The sequence below is a fragment of the Moschus berezovskii genome, chromosome 12 (genome assembly GCF_049115385.1).
Source record: "Moschus berezovskii isolate FMDL1 chromosome 12, NW_MosBer_1.0, whole genome shotgun sequence".
Classification (NCBI taxonomy): Eukaryota; Metazoa; Chordata; class Mammalia; order Artiodactyla; family Moschidae; genus Moschus; species Moschus berezovskii.
The window spans coordinates 27,528,655-27,551,586 of record NC_142471.1 but is presented as its reverse complement, the minus strand read 5'-3'; the positions used below and the strand labels follow the sequence as shown (position 1 = coordinate 27,551,586).

Genomic DNA, 22,932 nt, shown 5'->3' with positions numbered 1-22,932 from the left:
ATGAAGAGACAAGCCATGTTTCTGGCGGGCGACCTGCTGAGGGTCATGAAGGCATTAGCCTCACAAACTCTGTGACCACCAGTGTCTGTGGGGAAAGTGGCCGGAATAAAAAGTAACACGTCAAAGAAAAGCATGGAGGGCTAGGGGGCTGGGGACCATGACCTGGGGCTGGACACAGGGAGGCCATGGCAGGCTCTAGCACCGGTCACCAGCTTGTGCCCTGGCCCCAGGCCCCTCCACCCTATAGGAGCAGAGCTGCTGTGGGTCAGCAAGGATGAATCGGAATCCCCTCCCTGAGAGGACTCCAGGGAGGCAGGAGGGTGGACTTGGTTCTCTGTGGTTTCCTGCTGGCCCACTACCCTCGGCCCTGCCTGAGGGCCACTAGAGAAGCCTGCTAGGGGCTGAGGGGGTGCTGGGCAACAGGCTCGGAGGCCAGATCTCGATCCTCCACCAATCATGGCTCTTTTCTCCCCTAAGCCCCAGGAGAAGAGAGAAAAGAAGCCTCTCTTTTCTCCAAATAGCCCCAAGAACATGACCCTCTGCTCAAAAGAGCCAGGGAATCCCAATCAGGGGCTAGACCATGGCTGGGGGCTGGCAGGCTGGGCTCCAGATGACTGGCCAGAGAGGAGCTGGTGAACATGCCCCAGCCTAGGCCCCGGAAGCACTGAGCTCCTCTTCACCTCCATGGAGCCCCTGGATCATGGAGAGAAAGCTGGGTCCACAGATCGGGCTCAGCCTCCCCACCTGTAAAAGGATGCTGGGAGGGACAGAACAGAGAAGGCATCTTCCTCTTTCTGGGAGTAAAAGCTAATCTAGAAACCTCAGAGGGGATGGATAGGCAAGGAGGGCAGTGCTGGGCAGGGGCAGAGTCTGGTGTGTGGCTGCTCTCTGCTCAGAGTCCCGGCTGCAGGGTCTGTGCACCCCCACGCGCCAGTGCTGGAGGAGCACCCTCATCCTGAGGTCAGGGCTGCGGGACGTCAGTGTTCAGCCTCCTCGTCCCTCCCCTGGAAGCACTCACACAGGCTGGGCACATGGGTGCTGGTTGCATCGCCGGCGGATAGGCTTGGGCCTCTTCTTGTGGTCGCACAGGTGCCGCTGGACCATGTGGTGATCTCGTCGGCGCCGGCAGCCGTATTTGGTGAACTGGATCCCTGGAGGGAGGGAAACCTGCTGTGGGGGCTCGGTTCCACCAGGCTCCCCCCCGACTATCTTGGCCCAGAGCCTCAGGGGCTGTGAGCTCTGGAGTGCCAGGAGCCAGTCCCACCTCCCTCTGTGCCTTTGCACCATCTCCTCCCCAAGTCACTTTCTAAGGAAGCCACCTGACCAGCCCATCTCAGGTGTCCCCGCCATAGTGCAGGTGGGGATATGGCTCTGGACCGCAGCCTCTCCAGCAGGGGAGCCCTTGCAGGGTAGAGACCCTGCCCCAGGTTTGACTCTAGCACCCCCGGCCCAGCCCCAAGGCCCTACCCAGGCAGGCTGTCACACCCCCAGAGACCTTCAAGGAGAAACTGAGTCATGAGCTGGGGACATGGTAAGTGGAGACAATTTCAGGCCCCTGATCCCTCCCGCTCCTCTCCCCAGAGGCCCTGGGTTGCCCCACAAGGGTGCTGCAGTCAGGCAGGCTGGTACCTCCTCCGCAGGCCTTGGTGCAGGGCGCCCAGCTCTTGAGCGCCCACTCATAGGTGTCTGTCTCCTCCAGGAGCACATTGTTGCTCCCGATAAGGGGCAGCAGGTCCTCGTGGATGATGTACTTGTAGGCCAGACTGCTGCGGGGGCCGCTTTCAGCTGGGGGGAGCACCTGAGGGGAGACGGAACAGGTGGCACAGGACTGGAGAGGCGGGGAGCAAGGCCAGCACAGGGAGGCCAGAGAGGAGGACTCACCAGGGAGGATGTGGGGTCAGAAGCAGAACCAGTGGAAGCCAGGAGGGGGCAGCACCGAGTATGGCCTGGGGAGGACTTTCAGACCCATAGCCACAGGGAAACTCAGGCCAAGCACCTACTGTGTGCCTGGCCTAAACAGCCTGTGTGCCCGTTGGTGATTCTCCCTCCCACACACCTAAGTTCCAACAGGGGCAGGAACCATGTCTGCTGGTCTGTCCTGCTCACGAGAGCACTCGCACTGCTTGTCTCCAGAAGATGGTCCACGATAGAGACTCTTATCAGATGCATGATTGCAAATACTTTCCCCCATTCTGTTCAGGTTATCTTCCCACTTTCCTGAAAATGTCTTCTCATGTACAAAAGCTTTCGATTTCCTTCTCTTTTTTTTTTTCCCTTTGATTGCTCATGCTTTTGGTATCATATCTAGGAATCCAAGGTCATGATTTATCCCTCTATTTTCTCCAAGAGTTCTATGGCTTTAGCTCTTGTTCTTGGGGCTTTGATCTATCTTGAGCTGATTTTGGTATATAGTGTGAGGCAGGGGTTCAACTTCATTCTTCTGCCTGCGGATATCCTGCTGTGCCAGCATCATTAGTTGCAGAGATTCTTCTTTCCCCATTGAATGTTCTTGGTATTCTTGTTGGAAATCAGTTGGCCATAGGTGTATGAGTGGGCAGTAAATATAGGGTGAACAGGAAGCACATGTTGGGTTGAATTAATATACTGACACCGATTGGTTTCAGACCCTGTCCTCTAGGACCTCCCTGACTAATGAGAGTATCACCAGGAACAAAGCATGTCCAGGGTCTCCCTGTCACCAATCAGTGACAACAGAGGCTCTCCTGGTCTGTTCTCCTAAGTTAACAATCCCTGATCCACAAGCTCTGCCTTATGGTCTAGGAAGAGCAGGGGTGGGCAGAGGTGGGTCCCAGCTGGGACAGTAGCTGGCAGTGTCAGACAGCACCCATGAGCCACAGGCCATTGGACGCACTTCCTGGCAAAGTTACAATGCAAGTGGACACCAGAAGATGGCAGAATAACAGGGGGAACCAACCCAGGTCCTCCAGCTCCTCCTGGGCCCTATCTCTGAGCCTGCATTATGGAGGACAGGCTCCCTGAAGCGGGTGTCTCTGATCTGACAGTGAGACAACAATTTCTTTTTCCCTTCTCACTTCCCATCCTACCAGCCTGGAAGTACGGAGGGCACCTTGGCCTTGCCCAGGCTCCCAAAGACACCTGAACAGGAACAGGAGTATTGACTCTGCTGCAGAGACGGTGAGTTAGGGGACTGGGCTGGGGCAGCAAGGGGAGTGGGCAGGGGGCACCGCGCAGGGCGAGGGCTCACCAAGACAGTGATGGCTTCGGGCAGGGGCCCGCTGGTCTTGAGGCTCTCCTTGGCATCTTCCACCGCATACTCCCACTCCAGCCCCATTGTGGTGAAGGTCCGGCTCACGGCTTCCTTGCCCTTGGGGTTGAGGATGAAGCTGCCTGTGACCTGGTTCTTCACCGCTGGCCGTGGGGAGAGGGTCACACAGATTTCTAGATTTCTATTCCCCTCCACAGGAGCACGAGCCACACCTCTGGGCTTCAAGGCCGTCCCCGTGGGCCCCTCGGGGCTCTCTGCCTACCTGTGACTCCTTCCCCACCTGAGCCTTTCCCCAGTCAGATGGGTCATCCCACTGCCCCCAGGCGGCACCAATGCCTCTGAACCCTGGTCCACACCATTCCTCTCACCTGGTCTCCCCTTCTTCCTGCCTGACAGATCTCCACCCACATTTAAGGTTCAGCACAGTAACAACCTCTATGCTGCTGCTGCTAAGTCGTTTCAGTCATGTCCAACTCTATGCAACCCCACAGACGGCAGCCCACCAGGCTCCTCTGTCCCTGGGACTCTCTAGGCAAGAATACGGGAGTGGGTTGCCATTTCCTTCTCCAATGCATGCATGCATGCTAAGTCACTTCAGTCATGTTCGACTCTGCGACCCTATGGACAGCAGCCCACCAGGCTCCTCTGTCCACGGGATTCTCTAGGCAAGAATACTGGAGGGGGTTGCCATTTCCTTCTCCAAACAACCTCTGTAGCAGAGCATAAAGGCTAAGAGTGCAGGCTCTGGAGTCAGATTGATCTGGGAAAGTTACCTAGCGTCCGTGGGCTGCCTCAGTTTTACCATCGATAAATTGCGAACGCCCTTTGAGGAAAATCACAGCAGCCCATGCTCACCTACCCTACCAAGGGGCTCTTGGGACAATTAAAGTTCATATATGTAAAGGACAAGGCAGAGTGCATGGCATGCAGTTGGCACATAATAAATGGTAGGCACTACTGCTGTCATCAAAGCGGCGTCTGAGCTACAGCTGCAATTACAGATAGCCTGTCTCTCCCACAGCCCATCAGGACATCCCTGCCTCGGTGTCCCGGGCCCAGAACAGGGCCGAGCACAGAGCGGGTGGATAGAAAACTATCTGTAAATGTCTGCCCCTTACAGTCCCAGCCAGTGAGTAACTCACAACCTATAACTGGAACTGGCTGGCGGGCGGGAGGTGTGTAGGCTGCAGGCACCCCAGCAAAGGCCCCAGTTCACAGCCTTATTCACCCTGGAAGCACCAGGGGTCGGAGAAGGGCTGGCAAGCCCCCAGCCACGTGGGGAGGGCAAAGGCTCTGGAGCCCTGGGGTATCCCCACCTGGTGTAATTATAACATAAGAGCCAGGGATACAGGGCACCAACCACAGGCTGGCCACTCTGCTCACTGCCAAAGTGCAATCCATACATGCATTCTGAGGTTGGTGCTGTTATTAACCCAGATGGCGGAATCAGAGGCCCGGAGATGGGCAAGGGTGTGTCCTGGACATGCAGAGGCTGCTGGTCCAGCTCTCAGGAGGGCCAGCCTCTTTGGTGAGCGGGAGGAGAGATGCCCCTACCCCCCACAACCTCATCTCTCCCAGCTCCAGAATGGCCAGACCCTCCAGGCTAGCGCCGAGCATCGCCTTAGGCAGGGCTCTTGTCTGTCCCCATGGCTCATGGCTACTGCTGTCCTCCAGCCCCTGGCTCTACACCCCACCTTCCAGGGGGTGGTGGGCTGGACTCTCCACCATCCAGGTCCTACCAGCTCTGAGCCCAGGCCCTACGACTGACCTGCTCCATATTTCCAGCAATTCTCTTAACCTCTCGGGGCCTCAGTTTCCTCAACTGCAAAATGGGTTGTCATGTAACAAGAGGGTTGTCATGAGGCTCCAACAAATGAAGAGTGCCAGCTTCAGGCCCCGCACACCGTGGGTGTTACCAGCACGGCTTCTCTCCCTTCACTTCCTTTCAGAGTCCATGCCCCTAAATTCCAGGAGTGCCAAACGTGTTTGGACAGGGCCTTGGCCTTCACTGCCAAGGCGGCCACCTGTCCCAGGCTTCTCCAGAGAGCACACACCCTGTCAGCACACATGTGCACACACGGGCACATGCACGCACACTCACACATATATATTCTGCACATTTTTACCGGGGTTGCTGTGGATCTCACACACATAATAGTCACACAAGCTGTGCCAACGACACGTCTCAGTTCTGCTTCCTTCCCACCCAAGCTCCTGGAGAGCTCTAACCCTCAGGGACTCACCCCACAAACACATAGTGAGTGCGCTCACCCCGAGCCTGCCCTGGACGCCAGGAGCCTCTACCCCAACCTCCACAGAAGCCCATCTGCTCCCTACAAGCCCATCGAGCTAGCTCCCTGGGAAGGCTAGACATCCACACAGGGTAGGGATGGATGGAAGGAGCTGGGCAGGTAGCCCGAGGGGCTTCTGACAGTTTGGAATCATCCGTAGGGCTGCAGTAAGAGAAGTATTTGTAACCACCTTCTTTCGAGGGTAAGTGGCCTTCTCTCCCTGCCCCTGTCCCTCCCCTGTCCCTGTCCCTCCCCAGCCCCTGTGCTGGCACAGTTCCCCAGAGCCAGACAGGCAGGTGTGCAGGGAGATGGCCCAGCCAAAGCCCTCCCATCTCACAGCCAGAGGTGTGGCTGGCAGGGGCATGCAGCTGGGAGATCGGAGACCAGGGTCCAGACTGGCTCATCCCACAGGTGAATGAGGGTGCACAAATCACCCACAACCCACTTAGGGCCTCAGTTTCCCCTTCTGCCTTCTGCCTACTTCAACTCCACTCTGGTGCCCTCCAGAGCAGGTGAGGAATTTCTACAGCTGGGCTAACATAGATGCACAGGGAGTGCAAGTTCTCCAGGAGACTTTTTAAACGTTTTTTATTATTTTAATAATAACCTAAAGACACGAATGTTGGCATTTTTGTAATATATGAACTTTCCCAGAGATGTCACATTTTGTGTCTGTGTCCATGATGATCTGGTAACAAGCAGTGCGACTCGGTGGCTATAGTAGGTGAGAGGGGCTCTGGGACATGCCATGGCCCAGGGACATCACAACCACGCACCCTCTGTAAGGAGTCTGAACACAGACAAGTGTGGGGAAGCCAGCACTGCCCAGAGTGTGGGCAGCAGCCTTCTGCCCACCTGCTCGCCAGGAGCCTGCTCCAAACCATACTAATGTGCTTTCAATCGAGATGAAATTCACATTGAATACAACTCTGCCTTTTAAAGGGTGCAATTCTATGACTGTGTAGTCACCACCACTATCTAATTCCAGAACATTTTCATCACCCCCGAAAGAAATCTGAGACCCATTTGTAGTCACTCACCATTCCTCCCTCTCTCCAGCCCCTGACAACCATTAACCTACTTCCTGTCTCTATGGATTTGCCTACTCTGCGCATGCTCATTTTTTATGCCAATTTTAGTTTCAGCAAAAACAGAACAAAGCAAAGAAACACACACAAATCTCCCCTTCTTACATTTATGGTCTTAATTTTAATTCTACTGATTGATTTGAGGGGCTGTCATTTTTAATGTCTTGGTTTTATAGCTGTATAACTGCCGTACGTATAAAGGGTAGGCATCTAGCTTAGAGATTATGTGTTTCAGTTCAGTTCAGTTCAGTCACTCAGTCGTGTCCGACTCTTCGCGACCCCATGAATCACAGCACGCCAGGCCTCCCTGTCCATCACCAACTCCCGGAGTTCACTCAAACTCATGTCCAAATAAGAATAATTGAAGGGTCCCTCTGGTGGACTGCAAAAGCAGCCCCCAATTCCTCCTCCTCCTGAGGGCTCACCTCTTTGCACTGTGATGTACCACATCTCCCATTAGGAGATACTCTGCTTCTACCTCTTGAGTCTGGGTTTGGCCATGGGGCTTGTTCAGACCACTCGGACATGAGAAAGCAGGACACAAGCAGAGATCTGAAACGGGCTTGCACACCGGGGTTTGCCTGCTCTTGCCACTCCTGAGGACCATGCAACAGATCCCACGTGCATAATCCCAGGCTAGCCAGCTGGGGACATGACCCTGTCACCCCTGTCACCCCAGCTGACAGCCAGTACCAACCAGGTTCCTACAGACCCACCAGCTGACTGCACTTGGGTGAGTGAGTTTCCAGGAGGATGAGTTAGAAGAAGCACCCAGCTGAGCCCAGCCCAAACTGGGGATCCACAGAACTGATGCTAATAAACACTTGATGCATGAAGCTGCTAAGCTCGGGGATGATGTATTATACAGCAAACGTTAACTAATACATTCTATGAAAATGGGTTACCTTTAAAAGGTACCTATGTGCACAAGAAATGAACAGTGGTTGCCCCTGGGGAAGGAAAGTGCTCCTGGGGTAGAGGGTGGAAGGAATCTCCCCTGGATCCCCTTTCATACCTTCTGAAATCTGAAGCATGGAGCCTTTTTCCAATTCAACACAAATGAAAAATCAATCAATCAACAAAAAAGCATTCTCTCACATTATTCAAATTCAAGAAATGCCCCCTACATTAGAATCTTCTCTTCCATTCTCCCAGCTCCCCCACACCTGAGGGCAGGTCCCAGGGGCTGGCTGCCCATCACCTAGCACCCCATACTCACCAATGTGGTGGGGGACCTTCTCCAGCTCCTCAATCTGGATGTGCCTGGCACCTGCTGGGATCTGCACCAGCTTGAGAGCCCCTGCCACAGAAGAGGTTCCAGAAAAATCATGAGCATCCTGAACTGAGAGCACCACGCCCAACATTTCCCAGCACCCCCACTCCTCATAGGTACCCAGGAAGCTCAGTTTCCTTATCTGTAAATAGGAATGGGCCCTTCTTTACAAAGTGCAGAGAGGATCACAGTTTACATTAGCTAAAAACGCTCTATAAAACTATGGATTCAGTGCGCGTGTCACTTGCCACTATTTCCCACTGTCTTGACCCTCCTCCTCTCTCCTGAGGTTTCCCTCTCCCCTTTTTCTCATACTTAAAGCCACAGTAGGGATTTAGATGCAACAAGCCGTGAAGATCCAGCATTAGGGGGTCCCCATGATCCTCCCAATCCAACGCCTGAAAACTAACCCTTCTCAGAACCACCAACTTTCCCCCAACAAGGAGAGACAAGGGAAAAAGCTGAAATACTCCCAAAGGGGAAATGACTCTAGTTCAAACTAAAGTGTAAAGGACTAATATCTGGCCCTTTTCAATAGAGGCACAGAGAGAAGTCAAGGAACTTAAAGGACCAGGAGTTCAAAGCAGGAAGCGCTTCAGTTAAAACAACAACAACAAATGAAAACAAGGTAAAAGATGAGGATGAGAAGGAAAATCGCTAGTCCAGCCTGGGCCTCATCCTCAGCCTTTCTCACCCTCACTCCCACCAACAGGCCCAGGCTGAGTTCCTGTGACCCACAGTGCCGAGCAGGAAACGCTTCTGAGCTCCTGAGCCCAAGCGCAGGCACAGCACATCTGGATGGTGAGGCAGCAGTCAGGGCAGAGGCTCCAGGGCCCCTCTCTCTGCCTGAACTGTGACCTGGCTCAAGCAGGGACGGGCTCAGCTACGGATGGCTCATTCTCTAGGGCCCTGGCTGGACCAGAACCCCAATGCTCCTGGTCATCTGCCACCCCCACCTGCTCACCTGCCTTCTTGGAGGCCTTGCCCAGCGTCCCCTTCACAGTCCTGCAGTGGGAGTTGTCGCCGCCACAGACCCCACACTTGTCATCTGCCTTCATGGACCCCACTTCCTTGTCACAGCCGACGGGCTGAAGTCAGAGATGGGGTCAGCAAAAGGAGGCTTCCACACCCGTACTGCCACGTGTGGGCCGGCAGCCCCTGGCCCCCTCTCCAGTCCCCAGGGAACTGTAAACTGAGAGGCATTCCTGGACAGGACTCTGCCACAAACATGCTATGTAACCCAGTCAAGCTCTGAAACCTAGCCACGCCTCTCTCCTTGAATGGGGCTGGGCAGTGACCCCTTTCCAGCATCCCAGAGCTATGCTGAGGACAAGAGGTGTCATGGGTGGGGAAGGTGAGGTGATGCATGCCTTTCCAGGGAACAGAAGGAGAGGGAGGCACTGCAGCCCTCCAGTCTGAGGCAGGCCGAGGGTGGGTGATCCAGAGGGGGCCACCTACCACACACTCGCCGCGGGCACAGACACTGTACAGGTCCCGGTAGCTGCAGCGAGTCCCGTCATGGACCACCTGGTTCATGAAGACCACGTCCCCTGTGTCCTCTGACTGGCAGATCAGTTCACACTTCTGGGCGTCTGTGGGGAAAGGGAACACACTGAGCCAGCTGGGCTCGCAGAAAGTGGGCTGGCCTAGGCTGACACTAGCGTGTGGCCTGAACAGGAAGCCCCAGGGGCCAGCTCTGAGCAATGCAGGGAGAACTGGGTGTGGAGCTGGGCATAAAATCCCTGCTATGACACTTAGGAGTCGTGTGACTTTGGGTAACTTATCTGACCTCTCTGAACCTCAGTTTCTTATTTATTACCCCATCAGTAAAATGCCAAATCATGCTGTTAAGAAACAGCAAGTGATAAAACAATAACAACAACAATTAGCCAACACTTACTGAAAGCTTACTATGTGCCAGACTTCAAAAACTTTTATACATTCTTGACATACAACTTTAAAAGCTTTTTGTGAATTAGCTAATTTAAACCTCTCAGTACTCCCCAGGAAGTAGGTTCTAAGATTACAGAGGAGGAAACCAAGGACCAAAGTGGTTAAGGAATTTGCTCACGGCCATTCGGCCACCCAGGAAGTGGCAGAGCCAGGATTCTAACCCAGGCTGTCTGGTTTGGGCCAGACTCTGCTCTGATCTCTACATACACATCACCAGTCACACATATGATAGTGAATCTCAACACGCTTGTGAACATTAGAAGGCTTCGTGAAGGCAGAACAGTGGTCTGGGTTTGGGCTTACAAAACGGAGCAGCAGTGATGGAAGGAAGGAGGCCCTTTCTGGAGGTCCTTTCTAGTTTTAACAATCAAATGTTCTCTGTCTAGGCTATTAATGTCCTAGAAAAGTAGGTTCCGGAGAACATATAAACACTTGCTATGTTTCTTAGAAAAAGGGAGTTTGGGGTTTAGCTAACTTCCTGGAATTTGTGTAAAAGTCCTGGGAAAACCCAAAGTCCAACTGTCCCATTGACCTTGCAGCCCTTCCCCACCCCGTGTTAAAGCAGCCTGTGTGGGTTCTGGATGGATCTGCAAAGCTTCCAAAGCGAAATCTGTCAGGAACCATCTGGCTCCTGGATCCTCAACCCAAAGGTCCCTGTTGCCCTGTGACATCATGTCCCAGCACTCAGGACTTGAGTCTAGAGTCACAACGTCCAGTGTCACTTTGGATCTCACACACGGGAGCAGCCATACTTCCAGTGGGACCTGGACCAGGGGCTGAGGGGTACCCAGAACAGTACACCTCAAGCAAGGGGGTTTCCAGGCAGCCCTGAAAGCCAGCCAACAGTGGCATGGAGGTGATGAGCTCCCCAGACTAGGGGGAGTCTAAGCAGGGAGAAGACACTCCTTGCAAGCATGTCCCGGAGCGGTCTGTGCACTGGTGGGCAACATTCAGGCCCTCTGAGGTCCCTTCCCAACTTGAAGACTTGCATTCTGAATGAGAGCTGAAGAACGGAGGGTCTTGCAATGGATACTTTGAAACCAGGGCTACGAGGCGGTGGCCCTGGGCTCAGGAGAGCAAAGGCCATTCTGATCAGTACTGCCTGAGGCTAAGGGCCGGGTGGTAGGGGGTGAGCATCAGGTTGTGGAAGGACCATGGAGAGGCTGGCCAGGCAAGTGAGATTCAGAGGACAGCTGAAGGTCCTTCCAGCCTGAAGGCACTAGGACGGAATGAGTCCCAGCCCTTCACTGGCTTCTCTCTGCCGCTACGGGTTCAGTTCAGTTCAGTCGCTCAGTCGTGTCCGACTCTCCGCGACCCCATGAATCACAGCACGCCAGGCCTCCCTGTCCATCACCAACTCCCAGAGTTCACTCAAACTCATGTCCACAGAGTCGGTGATGCCATCCAGCATCTCATTCTCTGTCGTCCCCTTCTCCTCCCGCCCCCAACCTTTCCCAGCATCAGAGTCTTTTCCAGTGAGTCAACTCGTCGCATGAGGTGGCCAAAGTATTGCAGTTTCAGCTTTAGCATCAGTCCTTCCAATGAACACCCAGGATTGATCTCCTTTAGAATGGACTGGTTGGATCTCCTTGCAGTCCAAGGGACTCTCAAGAGTCTTCTCCAGCACCACAGTTCAAAAGCATTGATTCTTCGGCGATCAGCTTTCTTCACAGTCCAACTCTCATATCCATACATGACCACGGGAAAAACCATAGCCTTGACTAGGCGGACCTTTGTTGGCAAAGTAATGTCTCTGCTTTTTTTTACTGCTGTTCAATCACTAAGTCATGTCCGATTCTTTGAGAGTCCATGGACTGCAGCACACCAAGCTTCCCTGTCCTTCACTCTTTCTCAGTTTGCTCAAATTCATGCCCATTGAGTCAGTGATGCTATCTAACCATCTCATCCTCTGCCACTACGAGAGACATCACTAAAAAAGCTTCAAAACAGATAGGTACTGGCTTAGCCCCAAAATTCCGACCCTCTGCATGAGTCCCAAGGCCTGTGTCCAGGGCAGTTTGGAGGGGCTCAGTGGGAGGATCCCAGAGGCTCTCATTGACCTGATTTTCCAATCATTTTCATTAATGCCTAAAACAGTAATACAATCAGTAAAAACCTAAAAACATGGTCAGTAATAGGACCGAGCTTCTCAGGACACCGGTGATGCAAAGCAAGGAATGCCTGCACCTGTACAGGGCCTTCCACACACAGCAGGACATGTTTGAAAGCACCCGCTCCGCCACCAGCACTGCTGCCAGCCTCAATGGTACCTCTGGGCCAAATGACCCCTGCTCAAGACACTGCCCGTGCATCTGCCAGCAAACAACATGAGAATTCAAATCCAGGATGATTTTCATGAGGATGGTGGGCCCCCAATGTACACAGTGCAAAGGCCTGCACAAAGGCACAGGGAAAAGCTGCCAACTCAATGCCCCTTTGGGTGCCGCCTCTGTCCCACCACCCTCACTGGTGGGCCAGGCATGGAAGGCCCTGTCTGGGATGATAAGGACCCAGTAGATGCCCAAGGCCATGGGGCGGGAGGTGGAGGGAACAGGGTCCCACTCACCATCGTCCGGCTCATAGGGAATCCAGCTGTGCTTGGCTTTCTGGTAGATGTAGTAGGAGTTGCGCTTGGCACACTGCTGGGCCCGGAAGTCCTCGTAGGGCCCCGGACACTCCTCGCTGTTGCAGATCTGGTACTGGAACATGGGCCCCGAGCACACGCGGCCTCCATAAGCTGGGCTGGGACAGGCACAGAGAGACGGTGCTGGCTGGAAAGGCTGGACGGGTGGCAGGCTCTCCCATAGCCACCTGGGCGGCTCAGCCCTTTAGAGGAGCATATAAGGGGGCCCCCGCTAACTTGGAAATTAGCAGGGAACCCCACTGTGAGGGCTGCTGAGTCTTTTGGTCCCTTCAGGCATATGCCACCTATTTGTGTGTTTGTGTGTATGTGTGATCGGGCAGAAGAGAGACTGAAAGACAGAAATGGGGCAAGAGATGGGGTGGGGAGGAGGAAGACAAGAGGGAAAGACGAACCGCTCCAACTGGGCTGGACGAGAAATCAGTCTCACTCACCTTTGCGTATTTCACCCGTTACCCAGGCCTGACATACGGTAGGCCCCCAACACACGACCCAACTGCTCTCATTTGCATCCGCTTCCATTTACCACCACCACACACTACGGAGTGGTAAAAGAGACTCGGGTTTGGAGTCAAAAGATCTAGCTGAATCTACATCCAAGTCCGCTATGCCTTAATTTCCCCTTTCAAGGAGGGACCATAACACCTCTTATTTTATCTACCTCCTGGTGTGTCTGTGAAGAATACATTTTATTTTATTTTTTTTTATTTCTAAAAAAGAATTTTATTAAAAAAGCACAAATGCAAAGAAATGAACAGAGGAAAATTTATGCGTCGAACCTGGACTGGTCACTTATGATAATATACATGCTACAATTCCATTCTCCCCAATCAAAGAATACATTTTAAAAAGGTATCCTTAAGCAATCTGTACTCTCGTCCCCATTAAATTAAAAGGGTTCGGTAAGATCACGGGTACAAAGTATTCAAGTGAACGGGGTGACTGGAACTCTGTACAGAGGTGCTGGGAGGGTTATGTGAGTTTATGCACAGGACTGCTGAGCACCCCACCTGGCACGGAGAAAGCGGTCTGTACCCTGGAGTAATTAGAACAGAGGCCGTTCTTCATTAGTGCTTAAACTGTGCTGGGCATGGTGCTGAGAGTACATATAATGTTTCATTTAAGCCTCAAAAAATAAAAATAGTTATTTCAGAGCAGTTCAATAAACAGGAGCTTCGATCAAGGGAATAACTATGTGCCATGAGCAGGAGGTGGTTTATCCAGAGTGGGCACTGCTGGCCCTTTCTCTAACCCAGCTTTCATACCCCAACAGGCTGAAGTTACAAGGCTGTTCTCTCTGGCTCCTACTTGTAAAGGGTCAGTACAGCCACCTGACATGGGAACAGGCTGCTCCAGGAGGCACTGAGAGTCCCATCCCTGGAGGTATACACACAGCGGAGTAGGAAGGACTGCTCCTGAAGACGCTGGAGAGAAGATGACCCCCAATGAGCCTCTGTGGTCCTGGGACCCTGCCGTTCTGAGGTCCCCATCACATCATCCATTGCCGTGAGGGCTGGGCTGGCCCTGCCCCACAGAGTTTCTGCATCCCTGGTTCCTGGGACCAGCAGACCCACAGGGCCAGACTGGGCCAGCCCCCAACTCCCATGAAGCTGTTCTAAGCAGCCTGCATCAGCTTGGGAGATGGAGGCCATAAAGAGCTGATGCTCAGAGGTACGAAAGCCACTGGAGGGGAACCCCATGGAGAGGATAAAAGGGAGAAATAGATTGTTCCCCCAGAATGCTGAAAAATTGGAGTGGGGGGAAGGAGAGGATTTGACATTAGAAAGAGATAAGAAAAATTGAAGGAAGTTTTGCTTCATGTAGTAGGAAACAGACTTGGGGAATTTACTCTTCTTAAACATGGCTAGTGAACAGTGAGGATCAGGGTCACGGGAGGGCTTGTTAAACTGACCAAGCCTTGGGCCCATCCAGCCTCTCTGCACATGAGATATTGAGAATTACTGACTCAGGCCCATTCTCAGATGTCAGACCCAATGGGAGATGTCTGACCCAGGTGGAAGTGATTTGGCACCCGCAACAATTTTGGGTCCTCATCCACTGAAATACGTAGCCACCCGCAGGGGCCCTTCTTTCTTGGGCCCTGTCCCCCAGTGCCTCTCCCTCCAAGACCCTCAGGCCCCTGCCCTGCCCACCTCAGCCAAGTGCACTCACGGGGGATTGTCGCAGCTCCGGCTACGGGATCGAACCCCACCCCCACAGGACCGAGAACACGAGCCGAACTTGGTCCAGGAGCTCCAGCCTCCATCCTGGCCGTAAGTCTGCTCCGGCGACTTCCAGATGCAGTGACCTTTGAAGCACCACTGGGATGGGGCAGAGGGCGTGAGGTCACCCTGGAGCCACGCCACAGAAAGTGCCCAACTGGGCACCACGGGCAAGCCCAGAGAAAGGAATGCTCAGAGCACCAGCCTCGGGGTTGCACAGAATCCAGCCCCTACTGTGAGCTGAATGACCCTCAGCAAAGGCTATCCCTTTCAGAGCCCACTCCTCAGCTGGACAATAGGGGTAACAACACTCACCCACAGAGCTGTCGTGAGCACTCACACACAGCCCTCCAATAAGAGCAGGTGATATAATAATGATGACAGGAACTGCAATTATTTGGTTTACCACCCGCAGAGGCACAGAGAGCTGATAAGGGAGAGAAGACACAATCTTCCCACACAATCTAGCGTTGTTCTTGGCTCTGTACCTCGAAATCACCATCTGGGACCCCAAGCAGGTATGTTCATGGGAGCGAAGCCAGCTACCCGGGAGGTCCAGCCACACAGTGGAGGGTGTGTGCCTCAAGTTCAAGAAGCCAGGGTTTGAATCCCGGCTTGGCCATTACTAGCTGTATGTGGCTTTGGCAGAGCTTCACCTTGCTGAACCTCAGTGTACTTGCCTGTTAAATGGGACTGTTCTCAGAACTGAAGGCAACCACACTCACAAAGGCCTCAGCACAAGGCCAGGCACAAAGGAGAGCTCAACCCAGGTTAACTCCCTTCTCTTTTCCTGTAGGGCCATAGGTGAGAAATACAGTAAAGCCCTCCAGGTCATTTTCAAGAGAGAACTCAGTGTTTCTCAGCCTCAGAGTCACTAGGGGAACTTTTCAAACTCCGGATGTCTCAGCTTCACCCCCAGACTGAGTCAGCCTCTGTAGGGACAGAGATTTTTAAAAGAAGCTCCGCCCATCTGTGAAGGGACAGACCATTCACAGATGCGAGTCTGCTGAGAGCCGAGGGTGAAGGGCAGAGGACAGGCTGGTGCGGGCAGCACCCTGCTTCTTCCCAGCGCCCTCATTTGCTTTCACAGGACTCCTAACTTCACAAGAAGCCGAGGAGAGACATGTGCTTGGTTAGGGAGCGGCATGGGTCAGAGGACAGCCCAAGGTCACCACAGAGAGGCAGGGCCAGCCAGTGATAGAGCAGAGGTGGGTTTCAGACCTCAGCTCAAGACGCTCAGACCCAGGGATCCCTGAACACCCCCACACACACACGGAGAGAGTGCAAACACACACCAGAAAGTAGTGAATGGGCAGCTTTGGTTGGGGGTGGTGAGAAACGGTATGGTGAGCAGGGGGGAGGTGAGCAGGCAGAATACCCGGAGGCTTGCCTTCACCCCTCTCTCTGCTAATCACCCTCTGTCCGACCTCCACAGGTTCCCTAACCGGCCTGGGCCTCACTCTCCTCATCTGTCAAATGGGAGTAAACATGCCTGCTGATGCACTATGAGACAAGGCCAAACTTGGTCTCTGTTGAAGCCAAAGACTGTGATCCCAGAGAGGAGAGGCGGTGTGTGTGAGTTCACGTGAGGACTCCACAACCATCTGCCTGCACGCAAGGCTCACTCTTGTCCCACACTCCCATCCCGCCCTGGCCACCATGCACTCACATCCACACTGGGCAGGGTGGGGGGCAGGTCCCCCCGGGGGCCGGCACCCAGGAAGGCACTCTGACTGCAGCCCCAGCTCACAGCTACCTTGCCTGGCGCGCACTCAGTCCCGTCCAGTGGGGGCCCCTTCTTGGTCTTGCAGAAGTACGGGTTGTCGGGGTGGCTGCACCACAGCTGCTTGCAGGCCTCGAAGGTCCTGAACTGTGCGGCAAGGGGGATGGGATCACCGGGCTGGACTGGCCCTCCAGCTCTGGCGAGTTGTCCAGGGGAACCGACAGTGACAGAGAGGGGGCAGGGTGCAGGTGGGCGCTGGGGTCAAACACCGCCAGGGAGGCAGGAGGGGCCCGTCCAACCAGAGCCCCACACGTCCGCCAGCTCAACTCCACCCCAAGTGCCCGTGGCCTCCAGCAACCCCACCGAGAAGAAGGCACCAGCCACAGCCCACATGCCTCTGCTCACCCCTCCAAGGCCTCCCTCCTCGCCTTGCAGAGGCCAGTCTGTCACCAAGCAGGGACCAGGGTTTGAGGCTGTGGGCAGGCTGAGTCTGCTAATGCCCCCTGAGTTCTGTGCCTGTGGGGGGCTTGGAGGGAGCTGCCAGTCTAGCCCAGACCCTGAAGCACCCTGACAAGGTCAGGACTCCCATCTCCCTCTCATATAAGGTTGGGGTGGTGGTTTAGTCACTAAGTCATGTCCAATTCTTGTGACCCCATGGACTATAGCCTGCCAGATTCCTTTGTCCATGGGATTTCCCAGGCAGGAATACTGGAGCGGGTTGCCATTTCCTCACATAAGGCTGGTAACCTTATATTTCACATTGTTTAGGAAAGCCTCAATCTCCTTCTCTGTCCTATCATCCCCTGCCAGCCAGACTCATGTCCTACAAACACAGCTTCTGGGCATTGAAATACCATTTCCCAGCTGCTTCTCCATCCTCAAAGCAGAGACCAGGTGTCCCAGTGTGGCCTGGGCCATGCACAAGATGGCCACATACAGGGCCTTTGGGTCCTGCAGAGCTGAGGAGGGGGCTGCGCTCCTGGATAGGGGAGGTATGACGTACTCAAGGCACCAAGGCCTGACCCTTTGGGACATCCCCCTTGCCCTGGGACTACCCCTTCCCTGAGCCTCTGCCTGGGCCCTGCTCAGTGGCTGTTTGATTCTCCCCTGGGTGGTTCAGCTGATTGCCAGGCGCCAGGCTCTCCCTGCCTTGTCCTGCAGGGGAGGACAGGGCTCTGCTCCCTTGTATCTGTCATCTCAGGCACAGGGCAGAGGATGGAGTGAGCATGCAACTGACCCGCTGGAGAGAGATTACGTGGGACACAGGAGAACTTCACCAGATGAGAAGTCTGCCCCAAACATCCTGCCAAACACCCAGACAGCAGAGGGTGGCAACTATTTCTCTACCAGCCCAGAGCTAGTACCTGATCTGACACACGGGCCACCTGGCAGATAAACGCCCCCAGTGACCAGCCTGGCCCGCCAGGACCCCATCGGTGCCCCACCCTCTGTGTTCTACTCTGTTCCCATCCTTCCAGGCATTTTCCAGACCCCACACACACTGTCTCCCCACCCCTCCATGGGACTGGGTGCGGTGGGGACATAGCAGAAGGTGGCAGGGCCTAGACCCTGGTCATCCTGAATCCCCCTATGGTGGCTCCATGAATGACCAGCCTGGGACCCAGGAGGCTGGCCTGGCATCCCAGCTGGCAGAGGCCATGGGAACTCACCGCCGAGCAAGTGTGGTACCCAGTGCCAAAGTCGAAGCGACACTGCTCATCCATTGAGTAGTCAATGCCAGGCAGCTCCGGGGGCTGGGGCCAGGCAGGCGCAAAGGGGTCGTCAAGGAGACAGTCGTAGGAGCTGCCGGCAGAGGCAGGGAGTGAGCCGGGCGGGGCAGGAACCCCATCTCTCCCTTCACAGAGGAGGGGGCGGGAACCAAGCTAGGAAGGCCTGCAGGAACCTGCCTGCTGCTCTGTGCTAGTTGCTGCATTCTCCAGGAAAAATGGACTACCCCACAGGTGCCCCTGCTTCCACTCATGACCATGTCTGGGCTCCAAGGCAAGGGCACTGGGAGCAGCCTTAGGCACGCAGCTCATGGTTTTCTTACAGGGCCAATTTCACCCACATTACAGAGTTCATGCCACGGCCCAGAATAAAGGCTGGCTCTCAGACAGTTTGAGGGCTCACTGCACTGAGAGAGGAAGACAAATCAGCCCAACATGCAGCACGTACGCCGGGCCCAGCCGATTGCTGCAGAGGTTAGTGACAGTGTCTCTGCCGGCACCTACCCCACCCGAATCCACTCTGCGCCCATCTGTGGCCTTGAGCTCCCGAATCCAACACTCGTCCTGGGCCTCCACACCCCCGGAGGCCCAGGAAACTGGCCAGCAAAGCTGGACTGGAGCGTGTGTCAGGGATGGGATGGTGCTCTGAGGGGAGATGATGGGGGAGGCGGAGAGGCAGAGGACAGAGGTGACCTACGGAAGGTAGCGGCTGAGCTCCAGCTTGCTGCAGCGAGACCAGTGGAAGCGGTGGAAGGCGGCCTGCACCAGGGGCGCCATGACACTGCCCAGGCTGGTCTCATCCCCACAGCCGTTCGCCTGACCGTCGTGCTCCATGCCGAGCCTGGAGGTGGGGGAGCAGAGAGGGCAGTCCTGAGTCACCCCCAGGGAGCCCACCCCTGGGAAGACGAGCAGGTGGGCTGGGGACTCTGCCCTCACCCGGCTTCAGACTGTGCCTTCTGGTCTCAGTTTCCCCACTGTGCAGAGGGGAGAGCCACCCCACTGGACGGAAGCTGAGGCCCCCCACTGCCCCTCAATCGGGCTGAGCTCATTCTGCCCTCCAGCCCCCTCCTCAAACCTTCCCTAACGTCCTCACGGTGTCTGAAACCAGCTCAAGCCCCACTCTGGCCCCAGGACGCCCTTCTTGGCCACCCTGCCCAGGGGCCGGCCACCCACAGCAGGGGCCACCTACACCGTGGTTAACAACTTTCACACCTCGCACTGTCTTCCTTCCAAACCTGAGGCCTCGTGCACAAGGCCCAGTTTCATTCTGCTCAGTACTACCTGGCTTATGGTGCCCTCCCTGTGTACCAGCCTCTTTAGCTTCTCCTAGACCTGGCCTTACAGAGCTATGTGTGCGGTACCCACCTGCCATAACGATAGTTTAAATAGTTTAAGAGTTTGCTCTTTATAGTGAGTGTGCATGCTAAGTCGCATCACTCATGTCTGATTCTTTACGACCCCATGGACTGAAGCCCGCCAGGCTCCTCTGCCCTTAGGATGCTCCAGGCAAGAATACTGGAGTGGGTTGCTGTGCCTTCCTCCAGGGGATCTTCCCAACCCAGGGTTCAAACCCACATTGCTTACGTCTCCTGCATTGGCAGGTATGTTCTTTACCACTAGCGCCATCTGGGAAGCCCTTTATAGTTAGTATGTAACACCGAAGCCCAAAGGTTCTAAATTCTTACACACTCCCAGACGTCTGCATCTGGCCTTGGCCGCTAGACAGACACGTGGGGCCTCTAAGCTTGACCTTGTCTCTCTGCAGGCAGCGGCTCTGTGAGTGAAGAGTGCCCCCCACATACAGGAAGACAAACTCCTGGCTCTAGAATATGTGGAAGTATTGGCCACCAGAGCAGGAAGGGCCCTCGGAGATTTCCCCGGTGTCAGCCTCTGTGTTGCAGCTGAGGAAACGAAGGCCCCAGAGAGGAGGTGCCACCCGCTCAGCGAAGGGCAGGGCTGGGGTGAAACCACGGGGGCAGGCAGATGCGGAGAGGGGCACGGCTGACCGTGGGCAGCAGGCTCGCCCTCGCAGCTGGCCCACTCCTTCCCATGTCCTTCCAGCTGCAAAAAACGGCCCTCACTCTATGCCTTGGCTGGGGACAGGCAAGCCGGGGGCGTGTCCCTTAGCTCTGCCTTGGGGACAGACCAGGTCGAGGCGTGACTGTGACAAGTGTGCCTCACCGCTGGACACTGGATGGTGGGTTATTTGTTTTCTCCCAGCACATAGTGTCTTGCATGCTTTTGTGTCCCGTTCTCCATGGAAGCCCTATTTCTAGAACAGGGCCTGGCACACAACAGGTGTTCAAGGAATACTGGTTGACTGAATGAATGGATACACTCTAAACCAAATCCAGGTCCGAGGATCACGTAAGCCAGCCACCAGCCTGGCCCGAGTCCCGGCTCTACATGCACCTGTTTAAGATGGACTCTGGCCAGCACTGCACATGTGAGCAGCAGGGAGGGCCCCGAGGGGTGACTGGACAGAGGGACAGAGGCCACCCAGAGAGCACAGTGCTGCCTCTGAGGGGACACTGCCACTGAGCTGCAGAGGCGGGGCCATGTCTGGTCCCCCGCAGCCCTGGGATTTGGGGGCTGGGCCCAAGGCAGACCCAGAATTGCTCCCTCCCCCTCAGGGCAGCTCCTCTGGCATCTCCCAGGAGCCTGGGATGGGACTCAGAACTGGGACCAAACCTCCCAGACTTACAGACCTCCTTGGAGCCCAAGGCACAGCCCACCCCCCCGGGGCCACTTACACGTGGCCTGTCTCATGGGCCACCACAAAGGCCGAGGAGAAGCCGTCTTCGTGGTTGAGGGCACAGCTTCTCAGGGGGTGGCACATACCGGTGACAGGCGCGTACCCTGCCAGGGACGGGGAGAGAGCGCAGAGAGAGGTCACACGAGGTCTGTGCTGAGCCAGCCACCGCAGGCACATCTGGATAGGGTCACTGCCAGAGGGTCCCGGGAGGAAGAAGGATTCTTGCAACGACCCGCCCTGTACGTATGCAGCTGCAGTATGGCACCTGGGCCAAGCTGCCCCGGCATCCTAAGGCATGATGACTTCCCTTCTGGCCTGTGGCTCCCTGCGCCTGTCAGCCCCTCTTCTAAACAAGGCAGTGTGCCAAAGCCTGCACACACCCAACTTCCAAGCTGCAGCCTTCCAGCCAGACAGTAGGTCAGTTGACAAGCTCCATACATCTGTGCAGTGTGACAGCTGGCAGTGTGTTAGACACTATGGGGAGAATAGAAGAATCAGGTGCCAGCCCGCACCATCCTACAGCACATCCACACCCGTGAGGGGCAGACCAGGGTCAGGAGGTTACTCAGGGGGGTGGGCCTGGAGGGCTGGAGTTCCAGGAGCTCAGAGGGATGTGCGGGGATGACTGGGAGTCATCCAGAGAATGGGTCTAATGGAAGGGATTGAGGGGACCAGGGAATGACTTATGAGGGGCCCAGAGCTGGGGCTGGGGGAGAGGTGAGAGACTCTGGGGAGGTGGGGGGGACACGTGGAGGGGAGGATATGGGCAGAGTGAAGACACGACTGTGTAGGTCTCAGGAGACACAGGCAGTGCAGGGGGCCAGAACATGGCAGCCACGGTGAGGCCAGCACTGGCTGAGTGGCTTTGTGTGATCTAGGGGGCTTATGATCTAGGGGGCTGCATCCCTGCCTCTCCAGGGCCCATAATAGCTGGGAGGGCAGCCTGGGCTGGGGAAGACCTCTGAAGAGGGGGCAATGGCAGAGAACGCTCCCTACCCTCGGCTTCCAGCCAGCCAGGACCAGGCAGCTATTATCTGTCTTCAGAACTGCCAAAACCCTTTTCTGAGGTGGTCCTGGGGGTATAGAGGTTTCTGGGGTCCTGCCTGTCCTGGAGGTCTGGATGTGCTCAACAGAACATGCTAGTACACATGTGCATGGGTGTCTGTGTGCACGTGTCTGGGCAAGAGTACACATTAGTCTGTACATGTGTGTGTCAATCTGTGTGTGTACAAGCTCGCCTTGGGGATTTCAGGGATTCAGACAAGCAGCCCTTTTGGGTACAGGCTGACCCTCTTCTAGCATCAGACCAGAAAACACTAAGAAGCCTTCAACTTGGTGCCTGGAGATCCAGTCTGAGATTCAGCTCTGTCTCCTCTCTGCAGTGGGGCCCGGGCAAACCTTGTTGCCACTCTGGGCCTTGGTTTCCCCTTACAGAAAGTTAGGGCCAGGGGGAGGTGATCCAAGCTTCCTGAGTTTGCAAAGGGCACTCAGCCAGCCTCTATCACAGACACTGCATGCATCCCTTGGACCTTTTAGCAGCCTGGGAACAGAGGACGGCAAATATACTACTATTTCCTCCACTCCACAGTGGGGAGAGTTCTGGGAATGAGTAAACTCAGCTCACTGGGCTGCAGAGTCATAAATCAGCAGAGAGAGCAGGGCCTTCCTTCCAGAAGTCCACACTGGCCCTGTCACAGGCTCCCTATGGCCAGCTTCTGAAGACGGAAGGATAGTGGGGGCAGGAGCACCTTAAAGGTCACTGAGACCCTCGAGCAGCCAGGTCCCAGGACGGTGAGCACAGGGCCAGAGCCTGATGAGCAGCCAACTGCAGGTTCAACCAAAGCAGCAGGGACCAGAGCAAGACCCCTTCACTCTCCCTGGTCCCTAAGAAACCACTGCAAAGCTTGCCCACCTGTCCAGCCAGGTCCTGCTCCAAAGTCTCAAGGATCTTTTTGTTGAAAAAAATTCCTCCAGTCCTCCTAGGGTGGCCCCAGAGACAGCCTCGGCCCCTG

The 22,932-nt window shown here is 55.3% G+C and overlaps 1 protein-coding gene across 1 annotated transcript in view; it reads right to left on the bottom strand.

Annotated features, from left to right (window-relative positions):
* Window positions 1-22,932, bottom strand: part of ADAMTS14 (ADAM metallopeptidase with thrombospondin type 1 motif 14) — a 109,426-nt gene that overhangs the window by 14,456 nt on the left and 72,038 nt on the right. Inside the window, exons 7-18 of the mRNA XM_055425530.2 lie at window positions 20,919-21,024; window positions 18,863-19,006; window positions 18,109-18,241; window positions 16,472-16,585; window positions 14,666-14,814; window positions 12,419-12,594; window positions 9,358-9,491; window positions 8,864-8,987; window positions 7,846-7,926; window positions 3,227-3,390; window positions 1,630-1,798; window positions 1,019-1,151 (exon numbers count right to left, since the gene is read on the bottom strand). Coding sequence (XP_055281505.2) covers window positions 1,019-1,151; window positions 1,630-1,798; window positions 3,227-3,390; window positions 7,846-7,926; window positions 8,864-8,987; window positions 9,358-9,491; window positions 12,419-12,594; window positions 14,666-14,814; window positions 16,472-16,585; window positions 18,109-18,241; window positions 18,863-19,006; window positions 20,919-21,024 — 1,627 coding nt within the window. The remainder of the gene's footprint in view (window positions 1-1,018; window positions 1,152-1,629; window positions 1,799-3,226; window positions 3,391-7,845; window positions 7,927-8,863; window positions 8,988-9,357; window positions 9,492-12,418; window positions 12,595-14,665; window positions 14,815-16,471; window positions 16,586-18,108; window positions 18,242-18,862; window positions 19,007-20,918; window positions 21,025-22,932) is intronic.